The sequence below is a fragment of the Trichoplax adhaerens genome, genomic scaffold (assembly GCF_000150275.1).
Source record: "Trichoplax adhaerens TRIADscaffold_5 genomic scaffold, whole genome shotgun sequence".
NCBI classification, from domain to species: Eukaryota; Metazoa; Placozoa; class Uniplacotomia; order Trichoplacea; family Trichoplacidae; genus Trichoplax; species Trichoplax adhaerens.
In genome coordinates, this window is record NW_002060947.1 from 6,310,580 (window position 1) to 6,330,980 (window position 20,401).

At 31.6% G+C, this 20,401-nt stretch overlaps 2 protein-coding genes across 2 annotated transcripts; both read right to left on the minus strand.

Moving 5' to 3' along the window:
* Positions 1-1,197: 1,197 nt before the first annotated feature.
* TRIADDRAFT_56748 (uncharacterized protein) lies at positions 1,198-6,856 on the minus strand (the record flags this gene model as incomplete). The annotated part of the gene is made up of 8 exons (XM_002112988.1): positions 1,198-1,263; positions 1,427-1,458; positions 1,837-1,921; positions 2,131-2,419; positions 3,538-4,067; positions 4,689-4,786; positions 5,060-5,147; positions 6,539-6,856. 8 exons carry the CDS (start codon positions 6,854-6,856, stop codon positions 1,198-1,200), a joined length of 1,506 nt encoding a protein of 501 aa, XP_002113024.1.
* Positions 6,857-12,547: 5,691 nt separating this feature from the next.
* TRIADDRAFT_56749 (uncharacterized protein) lies at positions 12,548-18,767 on the minus strand (the record flags this gene model as incomplete). The annotated part of the gene is made up of 8 exons (XM_002112989.1): positions 12,548-13,252; positions 13,425-13,522; positions 14,388-14,472; positions 14,632-14,920; positions 15,820-16,349; positions 17,229-17,326; positions 17,454-17,541; positions 18,447-18,767. 8 exons carry the CDS (start codon positions 18,765-18,767, stop codon positions 12,548-12,550), a joined length of 2,214 nt encoding a protein of 737 aa, XP_002113025.1.
* Between the last annotated feature and the right edge of the window lie 1,634 nt (positions 18,768-20,401).

A 20,401-nucleotide genomic window follows, 5' to 3' on the forward strand; every position in this document is an offset into this window, starting at 1 on the left:
TGCCAGTCAAAATAAACTTATTTCAATTACAACTACTATATAAACCCGAAAATAATTTAGTAAAATTTAGAAAAAATAATGCCAGTCCTTATAAAGCCCGTGAAATAGAAGGAATGGGAACTGTTTTTCATCTGACGTGATGGACGGAAGTTGTGCAGATCCTGTGTATGCTTTGATGTCCGATAGACAGGATACAGCAAGAGTGATGGCAATCATGCGACATGTCTTGCTATTATAAAATGCGAATAAAACAATTCAGAAATAGTTTCATAATTGAACCAAAGTAAGGACATATCAAGCAAAGTCTTCATGTTATGATAAATGAGCCCTGAATACCCTAGTATAAGATGTCAAGAGAAAATTTAAGAAAAGAGGAGTAAACGAGTCAGCACTAAACAACAATCACATCTTTGATCCAGTTAGCGATAGAGCACCTTTACAGGAAATTAAAGTAATAGACGTTTGGTTAAGGTAGGTTGACTCTATCTTGTGGTAAAGTAATTAACGATAAATAACTTACATCATGATGGATCCTATAAAATATTATATTAAAATTTGATCATCACGAGTAATGAAAGGATAACAAGATTATATTTTTACGCTGATCGTATTTAGGAAATAGGATGTAGAATCAATGAGCAAGAAAGAAAATGAAAATGCATTATGAAAATATGAAAATAAACAGTAAATTCTTTCTCTAGATACAGTATCCTCTAAAGTCATATTAAAATGGAAATGAATGATGTCATATAGAGTTTTTGAAGGATCGTGGAAAACACTTCTCATGGAGGCGAATGAAGCTATTGATCATAAAACAATAATTATTTCAGGCAATAGAATGTAAAGCCAAGTTGAACTATTTCATAAAACTGTAAGAAAGTGCAGAGCGCCTAATTATAATTATAATAGAAGTCCATGATTTTTATATTTTAAAACTAAATTCCATAGAAATAAAATAATATCCGTAATTGTCATACGACGCACTTACATCTGGATCATTTTTTGAACATCTCATTATATTCTTAATTAATGATTTACTGAAAATTTTCAATATTTCGCATACCTCTAATATAGAGTCTGTATAATATCGTGCCCATTTCATCAAAGTAGAAAGTACGGTGAATGTTTATATTTTAGTCTTTCATAAATGATATTTACTGTTAATAAATATATTTTCGAGATTTAATCATTTATGATTCAAATATTAGCGGTAGGACTAATAATTAAATCCCGATAATTCGATTGTAAATTATTTCGGACCATCTTTTTATCAATATTAAATAATGAATAACTGAAAATTTTAATACTTCGCACAACGCAAATATAGCATCAATAATATATATTATCTGTATATATCGTGTCCATTTAATCAAAATAGGAAATATGATAAGTGTTTCTATTCCTGATTTTCATACATGGTACTTACTGTAGATGAATATGTTTTGGAAATTTTAACATCTGCGATTCAAATATTAACGGTATGACTCATAATTAAACTATGAATTATTTTTTGACCATCTAAATATTAACAGTAAATAACGATTTACTGAAAATTTCAATATTTTACACATCACTAATATAGTGTCAGTATATAGCGCGCTCCTTTAAGCAAAGTAGAAATTACAGCGATTTTTTTACTTTTTTAACTTTCATAAATAGTACTTACTGTTAATGAATTAATTTTGGAAAATTTTATCATCTACTATTCAAGTATGAGCGATGTGACCCAATTAAATCGTAAAAGTGATTGTAAAATTTTCAATAGCAACAAACTCAATGACTAGACTCAATGCAAGAATTTAACTTAAACTATTCTAAGGGTGGATTTTCACTTACTATAGTCAATCTCCTTCTTTACCATGGCTTTGGATATTTCTTCGTATGTTGATTCGTAGATATTAAGTTTTTTACCAGTCAAATGCTATAAGATAAAATAATACAGGATAACCATTAAAATACTATACAGAAGAAACTACTAAGTGAAATAAAAATGGAAAGAGGAGTGTCATAATATGCAATAATTGAGTGGACCTAGAAATAAATGCAAATCAAGAGCGATAATTTTATCCTACTTTCACAAATAATAACGATAATTAAATTGAATTTTTATAGCATTCAATCGATATTTACTTCTAAATCTGCATCATGGAAGACAGCTAATTTATTATCTTTTGTCAAAAAGACATCCAATTCGAAACCGTCAACATATTTCTTTTTAAGAAGACTTTCAAATCCATCCATAGTGTTCTCTTGGTAAACCATGGGATTACCGCGATGGCCAATAATCAATGGCTTCTTCTTGCTATGAAACAAGTGATCTTCTGGAATAACACCCGTTGCACCAGATACACAATCTGGGAACGGCTTGCGAGCTCGGCGGAATTTTCTTAGTAATCTGCCAACATCATCGGCTATCAATCTATGATAGAGGGGGTCAAAATGCGATAAGTCATGATCTGTAAAAGAGCTTTGCAAAGTATTATAGACTTGGGAATATTAAACATTACACTTCACCTATACGAATAGGTATAAATTCGTAAATGTCATTCTCAAATTGGAAATTAAATCTATATGCTGCATATACTGTATACTATATATCACGATATATAGGAGAACTTTATAAAGATTTGTAGATAGTTCTACTATAGACTTGGGAATTATTAAATATTACATTCCACCTATAGGAAAAGGTATGAATTAATAAATGTCATTCTCAAATTGAAAATTAAATCTGTATGCTGCGTATGTGAGTCATGATATATAGAAGGACTTTGCAAATACTGTAGGTAGTTTTGCTATAGACTTTACTATAGACTTGGAAATGTTAAATACTATATTTTGCTTATACAAAAAGGTGTAAATAATAAATATCATTCTTAAATTGGTAATTAAATCTGTAAGTTACTTATAATATAAGCTACGATATGTAGAAGAGCTTTACAAAAAAATTGAAGGTAGTTTTAGGTCCCTCTCTCCTTCTCTTTAGTAATGCCAGGTTTTACTATAGCTTAGAAAATTTTAAATACTACGTTCTGCCTATGCGAAAAGGTATAAATTGATAAACGTCATTCTTTAATTGGAAATTAAATCAATAAGCTGATAAAGCTAAATAGAATCTAATATCTTACGTAGAATATTAATGTATCATTAATTCTGAAATACCACAGTTTAATTTTCAATCTAAATCAATTCTTGATGAAGTAATATAATTTAATTTTATAGCTGATTAAGGATAGGTTAGGCTAAATCAACGTCTTGTCCATAAAACTATGCCACCACGTGGAATCTACCGATTTATGCATATCTCGCGGTCGAAAATAAAAATAAAAAGTAAAAGACAATTTCCAAAGCAAATTATTGCAACTATAGCAATGAATTGTAAAATACCAAAGTCATACGAATACTATAATCATTCAGATAGAGCTTATAGTATAGAAATTAGCTAAGGAACCAAATATATTAAGCGCTTAGAACTCAATTAAATATATTTAGAAAGCTATTTTGAGCGAGCGTATGTAAACTATCGAATATTATTACCTATCAACTCCCCATTTCATCATATTGTCAATTTCTTTTTCTTGAGCGTCAATTTGTTCTATCGTTTGTGCCATCCTATAGATAGTGTAAGCCCCACCGCTAACTTGACCTCCGAATAAACCTTCCATTTGCTTTTTAGTTAAATTACTAACTAAAGGATTATTATAGACTAGCGAATTCATAGTAAAGAAAGAGCCATTATAAGTTTTCAAGACTGCGCCTGTTTCAAATAAGAATCTCATAAATTGCAATCGATCGGGTATGGCTTTGGAGCAAGCTTCTAATCCAGGGAAGGATCCATATTCTGCATGGCTATCATACGTAGCCGCTTGGAATTCATCGGGATAAAAGTAATTACCGACTACTAATTTAGGATTGCTCATTTTAGCAGCGCGAACTTTCCAAAAATCGAAAGAATTAACCACGGATTTATTTTCCAAGTTATACTTTCTAACGATATTACCAACAGCAGCACCGATTTTATTGATATAATTCATATCTGGCTGTTTAACAGGTGTGTCAGGTTTCATCTTTAAGAAAAGCAAACAATACAAATCTCTCCTTAATATTTAGCTGTAAAAATTACCAATTTCTTAATTTAAACGAAAATTGAAGCATTCATACCACAAGCGTATCTGAGGCCATAAAACGAAATGATCAAACTAAAAAGCAAAGAAACGCGTATATCCCACTTTGAACAATGCTCAACTACTACTTTAGGCCCATAGTATATCAATTTACAATAAACTTGTTTTTTTGTAGCTTACTATTGGAAAATAAACTATCTTTCATTTACTTACCTTTGGATCCATTTACCTCACTTATCAAGCACTAGTACTACTTAATGTAACGAATTCTATTTTTTTTTGAAACTGTGTCTTAGCAGAACGATGACTTCGATGCAAAATAAAATTTACGCAAAAAATATATATCGCCAATTGCAACGATTTATGCCTCGAGTACGGTACTTTATCAGAGTAAGTTATGCATAGCAAGAATTGATTGTTTCAATCAGTACAAGAGATTTAAGGTATGTAAGAGTCCTGTTTATAGAAATCTCTCTAACTCATAATACACGAAGAACGCTAAACATGTTTAAATTTCTAACAAATTCGCAAATCTTATTATAACTCATGTAATTCTAGGTTTACCTCAATAAATATAAGCATGTCTTCGTTGACAAATCGTTTTAATATGTCGTCCAGCAAAGGAAGCTTTCGTGTTTTACCAAATTCATATGTATTTTCGCCTAGAGAGAAAGAATAGTACGCATTAGCTATAATTTTATAGATACTAATGCTATATAGAGAAAAATATCTATGCATAAACGTTAGGAAGGGCAGAATTTCGCTTTGCTAGTCTGACTATAATATATTTTTAGGCAATAGGAATTACACATAAATAATACGATCATATTATATTATAGGCATTTTATTGAGTTATAACGTTTTATATCTTGTTTATAACAGAGCTACACCAATTACTATAGCTGTATATTAAGTACCCATATTTATAAACTTACCGTATTTCATTGTTGCTTTCAAATTTAAGTCACTTAAAATCTCTGCGTAGGTCATATTATAGATGATTTTATCAGTTCCAGTCAAATGCTGCAAATATAGTGCAACAAATTTATGGTTACGATGGATAATAAGTTATTTACCACTTATCCAAGATACAAAGGCAGTTAAATTGAAAATATTAACTATCTTCTTATTACACCTTTCTGGCTAAAACAGTACTGATAGTAGCAATAGTTTTCCAAAGTATGATTGCTGTTATAATAGCGGCAAATAGGAGAGAATACATGGTATCAAGATGGCAGATGACGTATGATTTATTGGATTAGCAATTATATTCAATGCCGAATATAGACTGTTACCAATATGCAATTTAGAATTGCGTCTGCTAACTAAAATTAAATGAAACGCTAATATAATTGTCTAAAAAATTAAAATTACAAGTACTTTTTTACGTATCTTAGCACGGAAAATAAGTATATATCAGCTGCTTTATGCTATAGAAATTGCAGTTCTATAGCTATTCCTACTATATTTTACTGCATTTGCTAATTATCAATTTATACATGCTAATCTTAGTTAAGTACGAGCAACTACTTCCATATACCATTGTTATAATGCTACCATAAATTGAGAATGTACATTTATCAACTGGTACGTGAGGATATAGTGTGCAACCTGCAATGTAGTTGCTATCGATTTATGCCTAAGACGATAGCGTTCAAATAGTATTACTAATAGATGATATTAAATTTGTATATACGACGACGTAGAAAGAACAGGAAACGCCCAAATATTGTCTTTAAGAATATATATATCCATCTGTAAATATTTAGGTTCCAGTATATTTAGTACTGGCATACCAGTGGTTATGATTAGCTAACGTCGCCAAATACTTGAAGTATTACTACTCGTACATGCAAATATTTATTATGCTTATCTAGCTAACTAGTTATCATTTTTGATCTACTTCAGGAATGACTAATAATAACAATAATTGCTTGGCTTTTACTATTACATGGTATAAAATTAGACTTCTTAAAATTTTCTATGTTATCTGTAAATACAGTAAATATATTTACTTTGGATTAACTAATTTAACTTAAGTATAATTTTAAATAGTATCTGATAGTAATAACCCAAGTTTTATCAAGTGCGGCTAAGAAATTCTTTGCAATATTGAATGTTAAACTGACATGCCCTCATAGAACTTCAAGCGTAAAATATCCAGGATATATTATCATCGACTTTTATCTATGCGAGTAATTGAATTCGATTTTTTAATGCGGAAATACTCATTGCAGTTTTGTGCGTTACATAACTTAATTATGTCAGTCATAGCGATGAAGAGATACCGTTCTGATTTGAATAAAATAAACTGTTCAAGGAGCAGCACATACAATAATTTTCTGTGAATATCGTGCGGTTAATGGAGTCATTTAAGAATTTTTTTAAATTTCTGAAATTTATAGCTGATTTACCTCCGTATGCGGCTCATGAAATAGAACTAGTTGATCATCTTTCGTTAAGAATACGTCCAATTCGAAACCATCAGCGTTCGTATCCAATAAGCTGACGAAACCATCAAATGTATTCTCTTGATAAATGCGTGGATTGCCACGATGACCAATAATCAAGGGTCTATGGGTTTTATTATTTAAAATATGACCAGCCGGTATAGGTTGTATATGTGCATTTTTGGCTAGACAATCAGGCCATCGATTTTGTGCTAAAAGTAGTGGTAAGATGGTAGCCAATATGAGAAAAACTGAGAGCAAATTGAATTTTCTACTCAGCATCTTGATACTTTACACTTCAACAAAGCTGTATTGTATCTCGATTCAGATTTTATTTCGCTTCTTGAGCTACGTTAGATGACTGGCTCTAATGGTCCTTAATCATTCAATAATATAGGCAGAGAATGCCGTCAAGGCATCTCCAAATACTAATGCTATTGTCGACATCCTGCTAGATCAAATAAACATGTTTATCAACTAGAATATCTAATGTCTTCTTTATGAAGATTGATCTTGCCATCTGTTGTATATTTCAAGTTCGCTATTTATTTTCATTTCTGCACACGCCAATGATATCTATGATACACCAATCAATCATGCATTTGGTAGTTCTAAATGAAACATTTCGTCCACTGCGTTCTCTTAATCAGTGGGTGTGAAGTGTCAAAAATATTTTTAAATTACGTTGTGGAACTAAATAAAAAATTATTGGTGCTCATCAAAGTAAATACCACTGGATTTTGAGGTAGCACCTACTGTGTTAAGGTAGAAGAATTCTAATGCAATGGATCACTGCAATTATTTTACAATTTAGGTGAGCTATCAACGGTAATGGTGAACTGATATCCTCATTAGAGACTCCAGTAATGGCACCTATTACGATGAGAATTAATTAAAGATGATGAACTTATAGCAAGTTTATAATATTTGCAAGCAAGATATTTCGATCGTTGTAAATAAAAATATGGTGAAATATGTAGTTATGCAATGGCTCTACTCATTATACACCAGTCAAATTTCTAATACATTAACCTAGCTTAATCTTAATCATGAAGCGTTACTGTTGCTAAAATACCTAGTATTTATTTAATTACTAAAAGTATGCTGAACTTGCTCTTCGTTTTACCTGACTATTGCTTATTTGCTAGAAGCTTGCCAGCAGTATCAAATGGTTTCTACTATGGAATAAATATTCCGCTATCGCTGTAATTTTTCTACGTATTTTTAAGCTCCGAAAATGTTAACCTTTGAGAATTGACAGTTAACCATAGCAAATAAACATTCTGCTATCATTGAACTTACTTTATGCATTTATAAGCTCAAAAAATTTTAATCTTTGAAAATCGATGGTTATGCTAGAGAATAAGCATTCTATCATCACGGTAGTTATTTTAGGCATTTTTAATCTTCCTACATTTTTAAGCTCCAAAAATGCTAACCTTTGATTCTTAAAGGTTGTTACGACTTATACTAGAGAATAAATATTCTGCTATCGTTGTATTTATTTCATGGATTTTCAAGCTCCATAAATGCTAACGTTTGAGAATCAACCGTTTACACTAGAGAACAAAGATTCTGTTATCGTTGTACTTATTTTATGCATTTTAAGGTTCATAATACTAACGTTTGCGAAACAATAGTTTATACCAGAAAAAATATATTTTGCTATCGTCATACTTTCTACAGTATATGCATTTTTAAGTTCCAAAAATGTTACCCTTTCAGAAGTGGCGATGTACGAAATTAATAAGAAATATGGTCAGATATATTTCAGTTAGCTATATCAGATCCTAAAAGTGATTAGACCATATGAAATGGAGTCCATTCAATAACGGATTATATATCGATCGATACATTAATGCACTTAGGAGTTTGTGTCTCGTCTAAAATGTTGTCATTACTAACAATTTCATTAATTGGAATCGATTTCCTTCAAATTATCTCCATTGATAATGAACAATATTAATCGAAACCCAGTTGTGACCCACCTCTGCTAATATTCCTCTGGAGTTACAGGAGGATCATAGCATCGAGAATCAGCGTACCTGATTCATGATTAATCAATTAAATTGATAAGCAATTTATCCAATATTGCATATTAATTGATGTTCATGTATGTCTATCAATCGTAGATTTTGTTGTAATAAGTTAGATAATTAGTAAACTGAAGGTAGATCATCCCTAATATCCTTAAGAGATGAACCAAGCTTAAGGAGTAAAATGAAGAATAATCTGAAATACAAGTGCGTTTTTAATATTTTAGAGACACTTTATCGTATTTCATTTTTATTAACCTCACTCTTACCTTTAGTATTTTATGGATATCATCTATTTGATAATAAAATGGAGTTACTGTTCTAAAATAAGATTTACTTTATAGCTGAAATGATATTAACTCAAAGCTAGAATGAGCTAAATGGATGGCAGTGGCTGCTTTTTGAAGACGATAGACTAGCCATAATATTACTAAAAATTATCTGCTTTATTTTAACTAGTCAAGTTCCTGTTCAAATGAATGGGTATTTAAATATATATTCTACACAAAGCAAGATATTGTAAAGAAATTCGCAGCCAGATTATTTCTTACTATTGTACTCGTATAATGTACGTATTAGGGGAAATAGTCTATTCTATCCCGATTGAGCAGCTAATGACGACGTAGTCATGATAAAACAAATTAAAGCATGTTACAAGTATTATCTAAAAGGAATTGTGATATTATGAGAGAGTAATCTATGTTATCCCGATCGAGCAGCGTAGTTGCCATAAAATAATATATGTTATAAACAGTATCTTGAAGGAATTGTAATATTATGGGAAATAGTCTATGCTATTCCGACCGAGCAGCAATGGCAACATTGCCATAATAAAATGCATTAATACTTGTCCAAAATAGCATCTTGCAGGAATTGTAATATTATGGGAAATAATCTACGCCGTCTTGACCGAGCAGCTATTGGCACTATAGGTATGAGAAAATGAATTAAAGCTTGCTACAAACAGCATCTTGAGAGAATTGTAAGATAAGAAAATAGTGTATGCTATCCTGATCAAGCAACTAATAGCAGTATTGTTATACCAAGATTAAAGGATACTGCAAACAGTATCTTCAAGGAATTGTATGTAATATGGAGAAAACAGTCTATGCTAACCCAATGAAGCAGTTAATGGTAGCATCATCATGATTAAATTAAAGCCTGCTCTAGATAGAATCTTGACTGAATTGCAATACAATTTTATAGCGGCAATTTTGACAGCAAAGCCTTACTTTAGTAGATTGTCAAGTACCAAGCGCTATGATTACGATTATACTAATTCGCATCATCTTAGAGAAGACTGCCAATCATAGGTACTGTTTATTTAATTATAAGTTATGCATTGAGCATGTAGTTCAATATGCAAGCTATAGGACAGTAGACTACGAAAGAAGGGGATTAGACCTTGACAAACTAAATCGTGAATTCATACCAAATAGGGCATTGAAAGGATCTATCTTACTGTTCGGATTATCGCTCTATCACAAGACCAATTTACTCAAGGGTTATACTGGCTTTTTTTTATGATCGAAAATCGACTACCTGACTAGCGTCTTAAAAAGTAAGATGGCACCGAATTTACAGTGACCTGCTTGTCCTATTTTGCTTTGTATGAGATGGACTTTGATCAAGCTGTTTATTTGAATAATTGAAGGCGTAAACGATCTATAGACATGTGTTTATTTATTCTTACTTATATTAAAAAATCTTGCATGAAAGCTATGATAATAAGCAATGATGGTATGATCCTACTCTTACAAAATCTCTTATGACGCAGCTTTGTGGGCATGGTAGCATGTAAAGAACTTTGATTGGTTGACAAGATTAGAATCGCAAATATCATTTTTAAACTCGATTTCAGTGCCAATATTGTGCAATTTTGTATAGTTGAGATATTTTTATTCTCTTGTAATAAAGAAAATCTACTATTATCAGGGCTTTTAGCTTAATTATAATAGTTATCAATCCTTTTCATAGCATTATTTTAACATTTTTTAAGTTTGTTAGTAACATTCAATCGAATGGTAATTTTGTACAAGTATGTGAGCGTGATATCGAGCTATATAACCTACATGAAATGAACGAAATGCAGCCTAATTTTAAGCAGTATCTAATGATATCACCATCCAAGCGTATAAGTTTGATTTTAAGCTATGTAACATACATGGAATGAACGAATTGTAGGCTAGTAGGCTAAGATGAAGAGTTATAGTACATTAAAATGTGTGGTAAGTTAGAAAATTATTTGTTGCCAATTTTAAGCTTTATTTAATGATAATCCTGTCCAAGTGTGTGAGTGTGATTTTGAGCCATATACGATACATGGAATGCAAGAATTGTAGGCTAATTTTAAGCCGTATTTAATAATATTTCTGTCCAAATGTGTGCATTTAATTTTGAGCTATACAACGCACATGGATTGAGTTCGCTGCAAGCTGATTTTAAGCCGTATCTAATGATAAATCTGTCCAAGTTTGTAAATTTGATTTTGAACTATTAAATACCCATAGAATGAATAAATTATAGGCTAGTAAGCGTTAGTCTTAATGATGAAGTTAATTTGTCTATGATAGAGGGTGAAAGTTGCTAGAAGTGAGAAGTAAGTTAGAAGAATTGCTTATTACCAATTTTAAATAGTGTAGTCAAAGCCAAATAGTGGCCAAAACGTATTGTGTTTCGTTAATTACTCATTTGCTAAATCTAGTTTTAAATTAAACTGATTGCAAGTAACACTAAAGTACAGTATTCTATCGCAGATATTGATAGTACTACTCTACACTTTACCGCCAATCCATAGTGAATGATATGCACAGTATTGTAAAAATAAGTAATTATATTGTAATTATAAGGTGAATTAGATGAGCATATAATAATTAATATAGGCATTTTGCAAAATACCTAAAGGATTTCAGGTATTTTGCAAAATGCCTGATTTCGCAAATTGCCGTTGACAGAGTCATTCTATCAAGCCCATTTTTCAAGGATTCTAAGTTTTGTGCCATAAATCCATAGAGTCTAAGGGTAAAAATGTATTCTGTTCCGTCCTCAAATTTTTCACTATTTGCCTGACTTCGGGTAATTATTATGCATTAGCAAGTAAAGTTGTACTATTACTAATACTCTCATTTTCTGTAGCATGCTCCTGCTAATTTTATTACTAGTAAGAAATAATCTAGCTGTGAATTTTCGTTTAATGCATAACTTTGTGTAGATATATGTAGATATATGTACCCTTTCATTCGAACGGAAAATTTACTAGTAATTGATAATAATACCAACCACAGTATTGAATCGATTGCAATGCATAGACCAACTAACATAACGACAGAAAGTGGAGAAGAGGTTCAAATTTGTATAAAGTTAAATAACTTGCTCCTATTCTCTTTATATTATTGAATAAGACATGATGATTAACTACGCGTGATAAAGTACAAAATAATAGTGAAGCAAGTGGAAAAACTTGATTGTAATACATATTTTTGACCTTGCTAAACAAGTAAGACTAAGTAAATTAATGCTATAGCATTTGTGAGATAAGCGGGTAATTTATTTGAAGAAATATCCATTTCCTATTTTAAGAGGTGATTAAAATTCAGAGTTGAAGTACAGTGACTATTGTCATTCAATAATACTCAAAACTATTCGATATTGCGGAGAAAAAAGGATGAAATGACTAAAAGACAGCATCATAAGCAACAGAATGCGATTCTAATTATACCTGTTCACACATATAGAATATGCAACCAATAAGATATGTTTTAAACTATGCTGAAACGAAATAGTAGCTGAAATAAAGATAAAATGAACCCTATTTAAGCTATTAAACTATGTAGAAATGAAACATGAAAGAATGAAGGATAAAATGAATAAGGTTACAGGTAGTCAAGCGATCTGGCAAGGAGGCACCGGAAAAAGTTTTAACATAGAGTTCGAATATTTAAATTGTTAGCCACTGTACCAATCCAAATATGAATAACAAAATAGTAGCAGAAATAAGCGGAGTGGAAGGTAAGCTGCTGGAAATAGTACCGGTCGTTACCCATACAGGAGTTGAGCTTGTAGAATAGTTGCTGTATCTGCCGATTAGTTTGGCCGTTCGAAAGGGATCATCTGTAACTAATCGCTGCACTCCCCATTCCACCATAGCTTTATACATAGGTTCTGCAGCTTTCAATTGCTGATCTGAAGAACCCATTCTATAAAGAGCCCCAGCACCGAAACTCGGTTGATGACCATATTGCTTTGCCAACGCGGCTAAGGTTGTTTTTTGCAGATAATTGGGAAACAGATAATCATCAATATCAAAGAAAGCTCCTTGAAAAGATTTCAGGATCGCACCAGTTAATAATAAAAATTCTGTAAATTTGGGTCCATTAGGCAGAACGCGTAAACATTTGGATAAACTGGTAAAGTTGAGGTATTCCTTTTTACTATCGAAATTGGGAGTAAATTCTCCTCGAAATAAAAATCCACCTGTTACTAGGTTAGGATTGAGCTTTTTAATGACCATCGTGTTGTACGTATCGAACGAGAATATAAAAACTTTCGATTCCATATTATATTTGGCAATAAGATCCACTAAAGCCTTAGCAACCCTATTAGCATACTCGAAGCGAATACTGTCTTGCTGCGGTGATTTAATCTAGTTTGCCAAAAACAGCCCGATGCCCAAATGGTTTTCGTAGGAAAATATAAATGATTGGAGAAAAAATACATTGAGATTTTCATTGCTGATCATTTATACGAGTATATAGTATAGAATAAGACTTGATATTTGTACTTTTATACCGCAACCGTATATCATGTATTTTAACCTCTGTGTAAATGATAAAGCTTTCATTTTGAAACTTTTTATAAATATCTTCCAGGAGTGGAATAGGACGCCGTTTTGAGAATTTGTATCTTCTATTTCCTGTATCAAATGACATTCCCGAATTAATGGTGAATTACAAAATGATGATATCCGTTTCTTCAGTACTTTCATCTAATAGCAACGGTAAAATGATATACGGGCATGTAAAGGGTAATAGTAAATACTCTTTCTGGATAGTTAGGCACAGTATAGGATGGCAAATTACGCTTTAAATTTTTAGATTCACAAACCGGTAGGAATACTCTAATTATTATATTGCAGTACAGAGACATAGGATCTAAAAAAATGATACAAGGTATAGTGTGCGAGCTATTCTAATCACTGCAATAACTTTGATAAGGCATTTTCATATGGAAATTATACAGCTAAATTATACATAAAAAGCGTCGATCAATGTTCTTTAAAACCTGATGATAGCACGTCGCTTAATAACTATGATAACTACTAGTCAATAAACAATATTTTATAGTAAGCAATAGCTATCATCATTTAGCCTAGGGTATTCAAAGGTCCCATTATTAGTCAATAAATAACATTTATGGCAATCGATGTCATCGTTTAACCCATCGCAGTAGGTCTAATTCCTGGTCAATAACTAACATTTCAAGTAATGGCTGTCATTATTTCGCCTTCTGTAGTAAAAGGACCTATTACTGGTCAATAAATAAATAACATTCAAAGCCATTGATGTTATCGAATAGCTTACTACAGTAGGTATAATTACTGGTCAATAACTAACATTGAGAGTAGTAGCTATCTTCATTAAGCATTCTTTAGGAAAAGGTCTCATTGCCGGTCAATAAATAACATTGAAAGCAATATCGATATCATCGTTTAACATACGGTAGTAAAAGATCCAATTGCTGGTCAGTAAATTAAAAGCAATCGAGATCATTTAGCTTACCGTAGGTAATTTCGTCCGTAACTGTTAGGTTCGAAATTTCATCGTAGGTAGCTTCATAGACATTGATGTTGCGACCAGTCAAACGCTATCGGATAAGCATTAGAAATATTAAGCTCATTTAGAGGATCATCACTAAAATTTGCAGCTAGAAATAGTTATGAACAGGTTCTAATCTAGCTTTATGCTAGCTCTCTCCTAGCTCTCTTATTTCAAAATAAATTTGCAAATTTAGATGATCGCTTACTGCAAGATTGCCGTCGAAAATGGTAACCAATTCATCATCTGCAGTTAAAAAGACATCGAGTTCAAAACCATCGATATAAGTCTTATTTATAAGGCTTTCAAACCCATCCATCGTATTTTCTTGAAAGTGCATAGGATTGCCCCGATGGCCAATAATGAGTGGTTTCTTCTTAGTATTGAAGATATGATTGGAAGGAATGACTCCAGTAGAACCTGAAATGCAGTCTGGATATTTTTGGCGTGCTCTGTTAAATTTTCGCAACAATCTACCAACATCATCGGTTATTAGCCTATAACATATAGTTAGATTTACCATTAGACTTCCCTAGTAGCAAAGAAATGGTAAATGGTTATATTAATTATCAAGAAGATATTCTTAACTAGTTAGTAATGTTATACCAAAATACGCGTAAGTACTAATTTTTGTTTTCTTCAGAACTCAAGAATTCATCTGCAGAAATTCTTAGTAAATTATATTACACCAACATAAAGTACTAATTCCGTTTTACTCTTAAATCTAGGATTCATCTACAGACATTCTTGATAAATAATGTTACACCAACATAAGCACTAATTCCGTTTTACTCTTAAAGCAAGGAGTTATCTTCAGAAATTCTTAGTAAATAATATATTATACCAACGTAAAGTATTAATTCTATTTTACTCTTTAAAGTTAGCAACCATCTCCAGACATTCTTGGTAAATGATGTCATACAGATATAAAGTACTAAATTCGTTTTACTCTTAAAGCAAGCAATCATTCGAGGTATTCTTAGTGAATAATGTTACACGAATATAAAGCACTAATTCTGTTTTGATCTCATAGCAAACAATCATCTCTAAAAATATTCTAAGTAGATAGTGTTATACCAACATAAAGCTTTAATTCTGTTTTATTCTTAAGCTTAAAAATCATCACGATACATCCTATCCTACAGTAATAGCAAGCAATTTTTCATTTTATCCTGACTATTATGTCCTATTCCTTACGAATTTTGTTGAAATCCTTCAGCAATGCAAATTTTAGCTACGATTTGTCTTAGAAATGACAGTATAAAACGGTGCCAAGTTGTCGATTTCATGTTGTTAGAATCAATTCTATACTTATATATTCGATTCGCATACAACTATAACCTAGAGATTTGCACAGACAACGATCAGGCACTACACATATTATAATTTACAGTACCTTTTAACTCCCCATTTGATCATATTGTCAATTTCTTTTTCTTGAGCGTCGATTTGTTTTATCGTTTGTGCCATCCTATAGATAGTGTAAGCGCCACCACTAACCTGACCTCCGAATAAAGCTACCATTTGATTTTTAGTTAAATTACTAACTAAAGGATTATTATAGATTAGCGAATCCGTAGTAAAGAAAGAGCCATTATAAGTTTTCAAGACTGCGCCTGTTTCAAATAAGAATCTCATAAATTGCAATCGATCAGGTATGGCTTTGGAGCAAGCTTCTAATCCGGGGAAGGATCCGTATATGGCGTGACTGTCATAATTTACCGCATCGAATTCTTCAGGATAAAAGTAATTACCGACCACTAATTCAGGATTGCTCATTTTAGCAGCGCGAACTTTCCAAAAATCGAAAGAATTAACCACGGATTTATTTTCCAAGTTATACTTTCTAACGATATTACCAATAGCAGCACCGATTCTATTAACATAGTCCATATCTGGCTGTTTAACAGGTGTGTCAGGTTTCATCTAAAGGTATCATCAATAGTGGAGTAGAACATGAGATAATTGAGGATTGTTAAATAATTTTATGAAGATTATGAGAGATTGAACTAGTGTGTTAGGTTTAATCTACAGATATCCTAAGCGGTGGAGTAAGAACAAGACATTATCGAAGATTGTTTAAATAATTTTATAAAGATTACTAGGGAAATATTGATACTAATGATAGAGTCTTGATGGAGTAAAATGAAGAGGTCATGGATAAATATAATTCGGCTCAAAGTAGTTGATATTTATCCTTTCTTCTCCGATTATCGAAATTATACTGGGTACTACCTTATTAAATTATTTTAAGATAGTAGAATCACTGAATAAAATATGAACATATTCAAACTTGACATGGACGTTTTAAAAAGAGATACAATCACTGTCAAGAATGAGTTAATAAATTGAATTTAAAATTTGGCCAGGTACTATTTTAACACTATTATTTTGAGATAGTAGTACCGCTGTGGTAAGGAAAGAACCACAACATAATATATTGATGTATTTATACTGAATAGGAACGTTTAAATTAGGATATAAACACTAGAATTAATAAATTCATAATTGACTAAAAAATTTGGCTTGTTACTCCCTTACAACATCATCTTAAGATAGTGTAGAATCGTGTTAATAAAGAAAAATTATAATGTAAAATATTAACGTATTCAAACTTTATATGGACGTTTTAAAGTGGGATAGAAACACTTGAAATAATAAATTATCGACTCTAAAACTTGAACAGTCAGTGATAAAATGATACTAAATAAGACAAAGCAGTCTGATAGAAATTGATCCCAGAAGCAATAAGACAACGAGTCATTAGCTTGATATTCATTTTTACTATTCCACATAGATTTTTACCTCAATAAAAATCAGCATACTCTCATTTTCAAAACGTTTTAGAATATCGTCCAGAAGTGGCAGTGGGCGTGTTTGATTAAATTCATAGACATTATTGCCTGTAGAGAAAATATTTTTGAAATGAAATAATGGTCATTCAGAGCAATAGAACGATGATATAGAGATACATGATCACAGCACTTATATTACATCATTACTATCATATCAAAATTCATTATCATTCACCATATTTTAACTTCTTCTTCAATCTTAATTGGCTGGAGATTTCATCATAGGTCATGTTGTAGATAGTTTTGTCTGTTCCAGTTAAATGCTAGATATCACCGAAGAGAATTAAATCAGGTAGATGTCAATTTCTAATTTCTTAAATGATTTACTCCATTCTTTATGTTCTCTTTACTGCATTTATTCTACGCCTGAGTTGTACTATAATTTGAAAATGGTTACTGGTATCAAAGAGAGAATGATTCTGTAATACTTTGTCTAGACATCTATTTCAATTTATCAGACTAATTTTGAACATGAGGAAATCTATTGATTGAAGACTATGCTGCTATAAAGAAATGGCTACTGGATTTGCTAAGGAAAACTGAATACAAGTATAATATTTCTTTCACCATTTGCCAAGTTAAGCCTACGTACAGTATATAATAGCACTGCTACTTAGCACCATTTCGCATCGTGAGCATAATTTTTTCACCGTTTATGTCCTTAGTTTACTATAGCTATCTACCATTAACTTTAGGTGTCAACAATCGTTTATACAATGACAAGAGTTAAAAAATTGACCAATCTTATCATGGCTACGTCTATGTCTATAGTTTATTAGAACTATCGATAATAATTACTTAAGGAATCAATGATCGCTTTTTCAGTGAATAGAAGTAACATTAACAAATGTTATGATGGCTAATACTTTGAGTCATTTTAGATTACACTGAGTACCGGGATTGACCATTTCTGAGTCCGATAAATCTGTAACATGGATGACGATAACGTTCTAGCTTGTCAGAGGAACATTAAAAAGATTTGACTATCATTTTAAATGCTTGCTTTAATTTCATGAACAATATACACCGTTAGGTTCAACACAAATTGAAACTGGATTCTTAGTGTAATGCCTCCTCAGGCTGCTATAAGTTTAAACATCCTGATCTTTTAAAACATTTCAATGTATTGTGCATCCAGTAAAGCTCAAAACGAATCTTTTTCAGTTACCTCAGTGTTTGGCTCGTGGAACAAAACTAATTTGTCATCTTTAGTCAAGAAAACATCCAATTCGAAGCCATCAGCGTTGGTATCTAATAAACTTACGAAACCATCATATGTATTTTCTTGAAAAATACGAGGATTACCACGGTGGCCAATAATTAATGGAGGTACTTTCTGACGGAGGATATGCTCAGCTGGTATAGGCTGAATATGTCCACTTTTATCCGTACAATTAGGCCACTGTGTTTGAGCTGAAACTGAACTTAAAAGAACCACAACAAGTATCCCAGCGTAGTTCCACATTCTATTTCGGTTCATATCTGCCATTTGGTAATTTTGCTAATAACAAAATCAAATTCAAAATGCCAAAATGGAATGTGCAATAATACCTTTGAACACGACTAATTATATCATTTAGTGGGGTACCATGGTGGTAAAGTCTTTTAGGATTGGTCTATCATGATTCGTGAACTTCTTTTCCAGTATTCAAACCATACATGGCATCCTACTGGAGAGTGATAAACAAATTCTATACCATGCTTATTATTATCCTATTATTTCTTTAGATCTGATATGAATAAAGGTTACTTTTATGTTTCAAGGCTTTTTCTATAATGCACCGCCGAATCTATTATGCCCATTAAGCTAATAACGTGATCAAATTATTCAAATGCTCTTAATATCGGATAATAGGCAGTATCTACCAAAAGAATAAGTCAAAAATAAGTTTCTAACTAACGAATGACAGTACTTGTGAGCAGCTATAAGGCATATTGCAAGTTATCCTAATATCTGATGACTGTATTTGGTACAAGATTGTTTTTGTATCAACATGTTGCTGCTATAAAAATTAGCTTCGTTTTCTGAATAAATCATTTACTGAACTTTTAATGCATAACTATCTGATGACTGTACGAGTATAAGATCTTGATCAACATGTTACCGTTTGTCACGATGTTGATTCTTGTTATGTGTAAATTAATTCTAGTTGGAAGTGCTAATGGACGATGACATGATTATGTTTATGATATTGAATTTAACACCAACCATATTATCTATCCAGTTATTGTTAATTTTAGTCTCTTAAATGATTTAGTGGTGCTGATTCTCTAGGTCTTAATTAATCGTTAATTGATTTATATTAATTAAGGTTGTTTACTGTTAGATTCTATAGTATATTATATTATAAATTTATCTCTCATTCTAATATTAATGTAAGTAAATTATACAACCGGCATATTTCAACAATGCCCCATTCGTTTAAGGCAAATGTACGTAAGCCAGTGTAGCGAATTAGTTGATTAGTTGCTATTTCTTTGTTGTACGATAAGGTCTATACTTTTCGGGTACTCTTAGAATAAAACTCATTCAGTTAAAGAACCTTCTAGCCACTTATAATACTTGCGAGTCTGTAGTTGGTCAAACTCGTGGTATTTCTCCTTAGTTAGTAAGATTCCTGAAGTAGCTAGTAGCCAAGTTTGGACGATCACAAAGACGACGTTGTGACACTGTTATAAAAATCGGCTTCGTTTTATAAATTCTTCATTTGCTGAACTTTCACACTCGTAGAACATTCCTTATAGCATTGGCTATGGTTCACGAAATGAATTGGAAAGAAATTTTATTTTATTGTGCATTCTATAGAACTAAAGCGACATAGCAGTTTAATTAACAGAATGACAATAAATTTTGATACTAGACATGGTTACTCTTAATATGCCCAAAATGAATGATGCCTTATTGTGGAATGGTACTTATGAGGTAATCGAGCCAAATCGAATCGATTGAATCATGGAAAAGATGGAACTACTGTTATGTTTAAGCTAGAATTAGCTATTTAGGCTTGATAGAATCCAGACGGCTATCTATCTGGCCGCTAGAAAATCATTTATTTATTATTTATTATGCATGCGTATTTCAATAACAATTCAGCGTCGGAGAGCTATTGCACCTACATTGCA